A 9925-nucleotide genomic window follows, 5' to 3' on the forward strand; every position below is an offset into this window, starting at 1 on the left:
CCTGGACGGACCCGGCCCTGCTCGGCGCCGCGCGGGCTCCGCCCCTTATCCGACGGCAGCCGGAATCAGCCAATCGGCGCCGGGGACAGAGCTCTGGGCCCCGCCCCTTCTCGCGGCCCGCGCGCTGATTGGCGGCCGGCGGCGTCGGCCCGCACATGGGCGCGGGTGCGGGTGCCGCGGGTTCGAGGCCCCGCTCCGCTGCCCGCCCGCCATGGCCCGGCGCAGCGCGCTCGCCATCCGCATCGTAGAGGGCAGGAACCTGCCCGCCAAGGACATGTGAGTGCCCCTGGCGGAGTCGGGAGGGGTTTGGGGGTGGCATCCCCGGGAGGGAGACCTTCTGTCCCAGGAGTGCTGTGAGCTGATCCCCTCCAACAGGTCCTTATTTTTGGGGGGCATTCCCCGGGATGGCTTTGGGGTATCCCTCTGGCTTTGGGGGCATGTCCAGAATGGCTTGAGGTCACCCTGGCAGTGCCTGTGCTGTGGGAGTTCCCTCCAGGATGGCTTTGGGGTCCACTTGCACTGGGGTTTCCCCCCAAGGTGGCTTTGGGGTGCCACTTGTTTTGGAGGTTCCCTCAAGGATGGCTTTGGGATCCCTCTTGCATTGGAGATTCCCTCCAGGATGGCTTTGGGGTTGCCTTGCATTGGGGGTTCCCTCCAGGGTAGATGTCTTGGGGGTGCCCTTGCTTTGGGGATTCCCTCCAGGATGGCTTTGCGTACCCCCAGAGGTTCTCAGTGCTTTGGGGGTTCTCTCGAGAGCACTTTGCTGTCCCTTTGCTTGGGGACACCCACTGTGATGGCTTTGAGGTGGCCTCCCAGAAGCACCCAGAACTTTATGGGGCTCCCTCTGTGCTGCCATAGGGCAGAGCTGTCCCCACCACGCAGCCCCCACCTGCAGCTGGCCCTGGAGCTGGGTCCTTGGGGAGGACTCCCAGCCATGAAGCAGGACCCCTGCTACAGCCATCCCCCAAAAGGAGTGGGGGGAACCCTGGAGCTCTGTCCCTGCTTCGTTCCCAGCCCCAGCTCAAGCCCACCTGGCTGCAGTCCAGGGAGCTCCGCTTGCAGCCCCCCTCCAAGGACTCCCCACGGGTCATTGTTCTCATCCTCATGGGGTGGGATATGGGGACAACGTCGGGGCGAGACGGGGGGATAGCACAGGGGTGGTCCCCAGGCACCGAGGCAGCGAGTGGCTGCCGGGCAGGGTCAGTGCTGCCGGAAAACAGCAAAAATCCCCGCGGCCGTCATGGAAAAAGAGGATAAACAAGGAAAGAAAGATGACTTCTGGGCTTTTTTCCTTCTTGTTTTAAATCCCGTGTGTTAGGGACTGACTTGTAAATCCCTTGGCACAGCGCCCTGCCCGGAGCTGGAACCAGCGCGGGGAGCCTCTAGGGTTTGAGGGGCTCTTGGGGGCTCTGGGGTTTTGGCAGGTTCTGGGTTTTTGGGAGGCTCTGGCTTTCGGGAGAGCGGCTGGCAGCAAGCTGCCGTGCCACAGCGCCTGGAGCAGAGCTCTCCGGATCACAGGCTTTGGGACGCAGCCTGCGAGAGGGGAAACCCGAGCGCCGGATCCGCCGCTGCCGCCGCCGCTGCCTGACCTTGGCCACACTGATCCCTGTCCCCCTCCCCTGCGGACAGGGGCTCCTGAGATCCATTTGCTCTGCCCTGCCCTGCCCGGGTGCAGCTTTTGGGATCGCTGCCCATATCCCCGGGGGAAATCCCTCTGCGGGGCGGCAGCAGCAGCCCCGGGTGCGTTTGCAGGTCAGACCCTGCTTGCCTGCACCCAGGGGTGATGGGGCACCCCCAAAGCCCCGTGGGCTACCCCAGCTCCTGCAGCGTTCAGCACAGGGAGTCGCAGGAGCAGGATTTGGCTGATGTTGCTGCGGTTTGGGACCCAGCCTGATGCCACCCTTCTCCAGGGAGCTGTGCCACTGGCAGCCCCTCCTCTGCCTCGGCAGCAGCGCGGTGGTTTCCCCGGGGCTGTGCCTGTGGGTCTCCCACCTCCTCCTGACGCAAAAGAGCCACTGTTTGGTTTTACCTTCCATGCCAGTGCCCGCCCAACACAGGGCTTGGCGCTGTACAGACACAAAACCATGAAACTGCCCATAAAAAGGCAGGAAACCCCCTCCTGCTTTCGCCCTCCAGCACGTCACAGCCTAACGCCGGGGCCATAGCTTGGGCAAAGAGCCGCAGCAGCTTTGCCATCATCCTCCCCAGCCCAGAACACAGCGAGAGCATGAGCCTCCTCCGACCTGAGAGCTGCAAAATCCTCCCCTCCATCTTCATTGCAGGAAAGCAAGGAAAAAGATGTGCTTTTTTCTTCCCAGTGCTCTCCCCATCTCCCCGTGGGCTGGGCAAAGCCGCGCCGCTGTCTGCGCCACTGAGAGCGCAGTGCCTCAGCGCCCAGTGCTGACTGCTGGGATGGCTGGCTGCATGTTTATTTCCTTCCCCCTCCTAATTTATACCATGCCATCAGTCTTTCAGCCTTCATTTCCTCTTTTCAAAGCCCAGCCTTCTCCTTTCCTAGCTCCTTGCCCTGCAGTAAACCCCCTGCAGCTGCCCATGCCGGTGTGGAGGGGCCAGGGTGGGTGACCCAAGCAAGCTGTGCTCTGCACAGGCATCAGCAGGATGCCCAGTGCCCACTGAGAGCTTGCAAGACTCTGAAATCTCTTCCTCAACACCTCCCAGGTGCTGGTTATCATCCAGGGACAGTGATGCTGCACAGATGATGTCACCTGGTTCCCCTCCCGCCTTTGCAGCGGGGATTGATCCCCCACTGATGTGGATCACAGGCTGCCTGGCAGCTTTGGGCACATCCTACAGCCTGTGGAGGGCAGATTTTGACGGTCCTGTGTTTTAATTCCTGGAGCACATGATGCCTGAGTACTGCAAAGGCAGCTTCATGGCACCCTACATCCCAAGGGACACAGAGCAGCCTGTGTGCTCAAAATGTCCCCGTGTTGGGGAGGAGATTTTCCTGCTGCGGGGTCAAGGCAGCTCCCATCTGGAGCTTGCCCTGCGTTGCCAGGCAGGGCTCAGGTGAGCAGATGTTCCCTTTGTGCCTGCCTGCTCCCTGCCCGCTTGATGGTTTACATAAGGCAAGAAATGTCAGTAACATCCTCTGGTTAATGGCTCTTCATCCACCACCTTCATTAAAACCCTCTGGGGATGTGCCTGGCGATGGCAGCAGCTCTTAGCAACCCCTGAGCTGCCAGCACCAGTGTGACCCAAAATGCCTGTGGGGGATGGGGATGCCAGTGTGGCACCTGGGATGCACACCTCAGAGAAACGCTCAGCAGCTGTGTTTTGCAGGGCAGGGGGCACCTAAACCCTTCTAATCCCCCAAACCCTTGTAATCCCCCAAACCTTTTAAGTCCCCCCAGCAGCTGACACTCAACCTCCCTGGTTTTGGGATGGGGAAATCACTCACTCTGTGCTCAGGGCTCCCAAACCCCACCCCTCTGCACCCCACTCTTCTCCGGGACACCCATGGCTGCTAACGAAGGGCTGGTGTTAATGAGCAGCCCGTGCTCTGTGCCTGCTGCCTGCAGGACAGCAGCCACAACCTTTCCCTGCTCTTGGCCAGCACCGGGGTCCTGCTGGCTCCTCTGCCTCCGGCCAGAGCCCCCACCCCTGTCTGAGTCACCTCATTTCCCATGAACCAGGGCAATGAGCTGTAGTGATTAGTTTTGTTTGCATCGAGAGTGATGACTTGAGTTGTCCCTGGGGAGGAAGCAGAGGGGGAGAAGCAGAGCATCAGGGCAGCTGTCAACAGCCACTTCAGCACTTCAGCATGTGCTGTCTGCCCTTTGCACCCTCTGCCACATCCCCAGGGGATGTCCCAATCCCTACAGAGGTGTTTGTGCTCAGGGGGCACCCCAAGGCTGCTGTGGCCTCACTCACAGTGTGTGCAATGAGGCTGCAGGTGCCCAGGGGCTGTTTGGAGGAAAGGGTGGGTTTTGTTTGTTCCTCACCTTCCTATTTGGAAGAGGAAATCCACGTTCAGCTGCCAGCACGCACAGTCAGGGATGTTTCCCCGGGCTGGGGGCAGGGCTGGGGGCTGTGTTCCTGCAGCCATGGCCACATCCAGCCTTTGGCTTCTGGGGGTGCCTCTGTATGCCAGCACCCCAGAGCCTGGGGGTGTCTATTCCAGGTTCCTCCTCTGCAGGAGGAGGTGAGGGGTTGCCAGGGCTGAAGGCTTTGGTTGCCCATGACCGTGGAGCCCCGTGGGGTTGGGGTAGGGGACCTAGGGCCATGGCTGGTGGCACTGAGCCATGCTGTGTCCTTCCAGCACAGGGAGCAGTGACCCATACTGCATCGTGAAGATCGACAATGAGGCCATCATCAGGTGAGCAGCTCCCTGTCTCTGCTGGTCCCCAAACCTGCCAGCACACCCAGGCTGCTCCATCCCCCATGTCTTGCCAGCCCAGAGCCATGAGACAGGACAGGTGCCCATCCTCTGCCACAGCTGAGCTGTGCCAGCAGGGCTAGGGAGGTGGGCAGCCCTGTCTCCCTCCTCTCACTGGTGCCATCTGCCCCACAGGACTGCCACAGTATGGAAGACATTGTCCCCATTCTGGGGTGAGGAATATGAGGTGCACCTCCAGCCCACCTTTCACAGCATTTCCATCTATGTCATGGATGAGGATGCACTCAGGTACCTGTGGGGCTGTGAGGGGTCCTCATGGGAACTCAGGGGTTGGTAGCTTTGGCTGTCTGCATGCTCAACTCCACTGTAGGCACCAGAGAATCCACACCTGGCTGTGCTGCCTTGGGCTTTGGGACACAAGCGAGGGAAGTTATTTCCTGAGGTTACCTTCCAGCTGGCAGCAAAGGGGAGGCTGACACACTGCATGGCCTCAATCCAGGAAACCAGGGCACCTTGTAGAACAAGATTTCTCTAGGATAAGAGGAAACAGCCTCAAGTTGCCCCAGGGGAGGTTTAGATTGGAGATGGAGAGAACTTTTTCCTTGAGAGGGTTGTCAGCCCCTGTGCCTGGAGTCCCCAGCCCTGGAGGGATCCCAAAGCCGTGGAGCTGAGGTGCTGAGGGTCAGGGGCTAGTGGTGGGCTGGGCAGGGTGAGGGCAGGGCTGGGACTCCAGGAGTTTCAAGGTATTTTCCAACAGAAATGAATTTGTGATTGAGTGGTTGTTGTGCCCCCCAAAAGGCACAAGGAGGGGCTGCCCTGCCCAGGGCTTAACTCCCACCCCCTGTCCTGCCCCTGGCTTTTGTTTTCCAGCCGGGATGACGTTATTGGGAAGGTCTGCATCACCCGGGACATGCTGGCGGAGCACCCCAAGGGTAGGGGACCCACCTCCCACTTCTGCTTAGAGACAGTCCCTAAGGACCCCCCAGTGACTCCCCCATGAGGGTGTCCCTTTTCCCACAGGCTACAGTGGCTGGGTGAGCCTCAGCGAGGTGGATCCCGACGAGGAGGTGCAGGGAGAGATCCACCTGCGTGTGGAGGTGCTGGGGAGCCAGGGCAGCCGTCAGCTGCTGCGCTGCACCGTGCTGGAGGCCAGGTGAGGAGGGGACAGGAGGTGACAGAGGGCTCACCTCCTGGCTGCTCCCTGACTCACTTTCCCCATTGTATATGGATCTTCTCAGTTTTCTGCCCTTGAGGGCAGAGCATCCTCCTCACCACCCTGCAGCTGACAGGGGTCCTGGGGCAGGATCCACCTTGTCTGGTGGTCTTCAGGGTGTGCATCTCGAGATGCTGAGGGACTGATGAGGGGAGTGGGTGCCAGGGAGGATACTGGAAAATTCCCCCTCTCTCTGGCAGGGATTTGGCCGGGAAGGACCGGAATGGTGCCTCCGACCCCTTTGTCCGCTTGCGCTACAACGGGAAGGTGCAGGAGAGCACCGTGAGTACCACTTCAGCTTATCACCATCCCCCAAGCTGCCAGTGGTGCAGGTGAAATCATCCCATTGGGAAGCCCAAACCTCAGCCAGGAGCCATCCCTGTCCCTCGGTGGCATCCCCAGCTCGGTGTCCCTGGGCTGGGTGTTGGAGGTGAAAGGGAGGTGAAGCCGTTGCCTTTGCAGGTGGTCAAAAAATCCTGCTACCCCCGCTGGAATGAGACCTTTGAGTTTGAGCTGGCTGAGCCTGCTGGGGAGAAGCTCTGTGTGGAGGTGTGGGACTGGGACCTCGTCAGCAGGAATGACTTCTTGGGCAAGGTAAGCCCCCCAACCCTATCACTGCTGCTGGAGGCCCTGCCTGGCTGCCCACCCAAGCGCCTCCTGCCTTCCCCTCCCAGGTGGTGTTCAGCATCCAGGGGCTGGAGGCAGCTGGGCAGGAGGAGGGCTGGTTCAGGCTGTGGCCAGACAAGTCCAAGCCACGGGAGGATAAGTGAGTCTCAGCACAGGGGCATTGGGATGTGCCTGGTGCCCACAGGGGTGTTGGGGAGAAGGTGGTTCCTGGGAAGCATCATCCCTTTGGAGGTGCAGCTCTTGGAAATGCCCTTGTCTGGGGGACAGGAGGGCAAGCACAGGGCAGCCCAGCTGCCTGCCCCAGCTTTCCCAGGCTGTCAAGCCACCTCCTACTCGGTGAAGTACTTCTCCATCCCTCCATCCACACACCCTGTGTTCCTGCAGGCGCCGAGGCAGCCTGGGCTCGCTGCAGCTGCAGGTGAGGCTGCGAGATGAGATGGTGCTGCCCTCCCACTGCTACCAGCCCCTGCTCCAGCTCCTGTGCCAGGAGGTGAAGTCGGGGCACCAGGTGAGGTGGCCACTTAAAACCCTGCCAGGGCACTCACCTTCCTCTGGCTCTCTGCTGGGACATGTGTCCCACTTGGACCATCACAGCATGGTGCCTCTTCCCCCCAGGATGGCCAAGTGCACTTGGTCACCCTGCTGGATGAAACCACCACGGCCGAGTGCCGGCAGGAGGTCGCCATCAACTTGGTCAAACTCTTCCTGGGCCAAGGGCTGGTCAAGGAGTTCCTGGACCTGCTCTTCGAGCTGGAGCTGGCCAAACCCTGTAAGGCTGGAATGGGGATTGGGGCCTTCAACCATCTCCTGGGGCTGCAAAACCTCTGGGACCTTGCAGGATGATTTCTTGTGGCGAGTGGGTGATGGTCAAGGTTCAGCCATTATGTTGTACTTTGAGCAAGAAGCTGTTGTGCTCATCCAGAGCAACTCATGGGCTAAAGTTGGCTGAGGTTGGTTTGAGGTCAGGAAATTGCTGTAACTCCTATGAAAATGGCCAGGGGTGGAGAGCAGAGCCTCTGTAAATGTCCCCCATGATTGCAGCTGCCCAGTGGGTGCCCTGTGGCTGTCCCCCCAGCCACAGACCCTCTCTTCTTTTGCAGGTGAGCCCAACACGTTGTTCCGCAGCAACTCTCTGGCCTCAAAGTCAATGGAGTCCTTCCTCAAGGTGCCACAGCACCAGAAACCTGCTCTTCCCACATCACCCTGGCCCTGGCTTGTCCCCACTGGTGCAGTTCCCAGGGGGATGACTGAGAGGGGCTGCATCTTCCCCTGGGGCTGGGAGGTTGGGTGACCCTTATCAGGGAGTTTGGGGGTGTCGGGTGCTGTGACCGTGGCCCCCATCAGCAGCCCCCACACGGTCCCTCGGCAGGTGACGGGGATGCCCTACCTGCACGGCGTCCTGGGCCCCACCATCACCCGCGTCTTCGAGGAGAAGAAGTTCGTGGAGCTGGACCCTGGCAAGGTGGAGAGCAAAGACGTCGGGTAAGAGGCGCGTGGGGTGGCGGGACGGCGGGGGCCTGGCCAGGGGGCTGATGGTGCTGGTGCCCGCAGGTGCTCGGGGCTGCACAGGGTGCAGACGGAGGGGGAGGTGATCGAGCAGGGCCGCCAGCACCTCCAGTCCTACCTGGGTGAGCTGCTGGATGCCATCAGCAAGTCGGCCCCGGCGTGTCCCCCCGTCATCCGCTCCGTGTTCCGGCAGCTCTTCCGGCGCGTCGGGGAGCGCTTCCCCCAGCACCAGGTCAGGCTGTGGCAGGGAACGGGCTGGGGGGTGAACAGGGACATCCCCAGGGGACAGGGGGCACTGGCTGCAGTCCCCAGCTTCCCACTGTGGCAGGGGGACAGCGGGGCCATGTGGCACTCAAACAGCTCCTGGGTGCTGGCAGTCAGCCTCATGTCCCGGGTGGTGCCTGGGGATGTCCCATGCTGGGACAGACCCTCACTTGTCCCCCTACCCTTGGCTGCAGCACGCCAAGTTTGTGGCTGTCACCAGCTTCCTCTGCCTTCGCTTCTTCTCGCCGGCCATCATGACTCCCAAGCTCTTCCACCTGCGGGAGACACACGCCGACGCACGCACCAGCCGCACGCTGCTGCTCCTGGCCAAGGTGGGACGAGGGCACCGGCGGGGTGGCGTCACGCAGGTGACAGGGGTTTTTGGGCTGCCTGGCAGCTTCCCACGGGTCTGTCGCCAGTGACACTGCCATCCCTGGGGGTCTTCAGGCTGTTCAGATGGTGGGCAACATGGAGCCGGCGGCTGGGAGGGCCAAGGAGGCCTGGCTGGCCCCGCTGCTGCCTGCCCTGCAGCAGGGCATCGCCCAGATGAAGGACTTCATTGCCCGGCTGGTGGGGATGGAGGAGGAGGAAGAGGAGGAGGAAGGTGAAGGCTGGCCACTGGCCCTCCCCAGTGCAGTAGTAAAGGAGGGGCTGCTCTTTGTCCACAAGACGCGTGGCAAGGGGCCGCTGCTCGCCGCCGCTGCCAAGAAGCTCCACTTCTGCCTCACCGGGGAGGCCCTCAGCTTCGGCAAGAGCCCCGGCGCTGAGGTGGGAGGGTGCTGGGGGGCGGGGAGGGAGGTGGCAGGGTGGGTGGCATCGACCCTCCCATGTCTTCTCCCTGTCTCTGTCCACGTCAGCGCTGCGGTGCCATCGCCCTGGCCGACATCCTCGCAGCCGAGAAGGTGGAGGAGAAGAGCTTCGGGAGCTCCCACGTCATGCAGGTGGTGTACACGGATGCGGGCGGGCGGCAGGAGACAGCCTACCTCCAGTGCAAGGTGGGATGGGGATGGGAAGAGACCCCCCACCCTGAGGGGTGTCACGGCCCAGGATCCACCCCCCACCATCCCCTTCCCCACAGAGTGTCAATGAGCTGAACCAGTGGCTGTCGGCGCTGCGCAAGGTGTGCGGCAACAACCCCCGCGTGCTCCGCACATACCACCCTGGCGTGTTCCGCGGGGACAAGTGGAGCTGCTGCCACCAGCGTGAGAGGACAGGTACTGGGGAGGGGGCTCCAGACCCCCGTGGGGAGGCTGGGAGGTTCCCCCAGCCCTGTGAGCCCGCTGTCCCCCAGGGCTGGGCTGCGACCGGACCCGGCACGGCATCACCCTGAAGGACTGGAGCGACCCCCTGGACCCCGCTGCAGAGGCACAGAGGCTGTTCCACCACCTTCAGGGCCTTCAAGGGACCCTCAGGTGAGCTCCTGCCCCAGGGCAACTCCTCCTGTGCCCCCCATTCCTCCTGCCAAGCGGTTCACCCCTCTCTTCCCACTCTCCTCAGGGAAAAGTACTGGGAACTGCTGGAGCCAGAGGATGCCCAGAATGGCCCCCGGGATGAAAGTAGGTTTGGGGAGATGGGGGTTTTGGGGACCCTGTTGGGAATGCTCTGGGTTGAGACACGTCCCTCAGGGTTGGGGGAGGACTGTGGTGGTTGTGGGAGGGTTGCAGGGTCTCACTGCTACTCCCCAACCCTGCAGGCACCCCCCTGCCCGAGGGGCTGAGCCAGCTCTTCAGGGTGCTGGGGGACCTGGAGAGCTGCCACCGCCAGGCACAACCCCCGGACCCCCCGACGCCCACCCTGCTGCAGCTACAGACATGAGGACCCTGCGAGGCTCACGTGTGCAGACCACCGTGATGGCAATAAAGGCGCTTGGTACCCTCCAGCCATATCCTGTCCCTCTCTGGTGGGGAAGCTACAGGCCGTGGGGCAGTGCTGGGCTTGGGACTGGTTAAAGCAGT

General features: G+C 62.0%; 1 protein-coding gene across 1 annotated transcript; it reads left to right on the forward strand.

Annotated features, from left to right (window-relative positions):
- The first annotated feature begins 162 nt into the window (after positions 1–162).
- LOC104564219 (ras GTPase-activating protein 4) lies at positions 163–9847 on the forward strand. Its single transcript, XM_062012622.1, has 20 exons — positions 163–276; positions 4283–4339; positions 4535–4648; positions 5231–5292; positions 5381–5513; positions 5774–5855; positions 6036–6167; positions 6248–6339; positions 6585–6708; positions 6816–6969; positions 7301–7365; positions 7570–7682; positions 7752–7938; positions 8165–8302; positions 8418–8738; positions 8828–8965; positions 9049–9184; positions 9262–9382; positions 9468–9526; positions 9664–9847. The coding sequence occupies exons 1-20, from the start codon at positions 212–214 to the stop codon at positions 9783–9785; spliced, it is 2415 nt and encodes an 804-aa protein (XP_061868606.1). The 5' UTR covers positions 163–211; the 3' UTR covers positions 9786–9847.
- The last annotated feature ends 78 nt before the right edge of the window (positions 9848–9925 follow it).

The sequence above is a fragment of the Colius striatus genome, chromosome 20 (assembly GCF_028858725.1).
Source record: "Colius striatus isolate bColStr4 chromosome 20, bColStr4.1.hap1, whole genome shotgun sequence".
Classification (NCBI taxonomy): domain Eukaryota; kingdom Metazoa; phylum Chordata; class Aves; order Coliiformes; family Coliidae; genus Colius; species Colius striatus.

Coding starts and splice junctions, on each gene's coding strand:
- LOC104564219 (XM_062012622.1), top strand. CDS start 212: ATGGCCCGGCGCAGCGCGCTCGCCATCCGCATCGTAGAGGGCAGGAAC. Junction 7,683..7,751: donor GTGGAGAGCAAAGACGTCGG/GTAAGAGGCGCG, acceptor TGGTGCCCGCAG/GTGCTCGGGGCTGCACAGGG. Junction 7,939..8,164: donor AGCGCTTCCCCCAGCACCAG/GTCAGGCTGTGG, acceptor CCTTGGCTGCAG/CACGCCAAGTTTGTGGCTGT.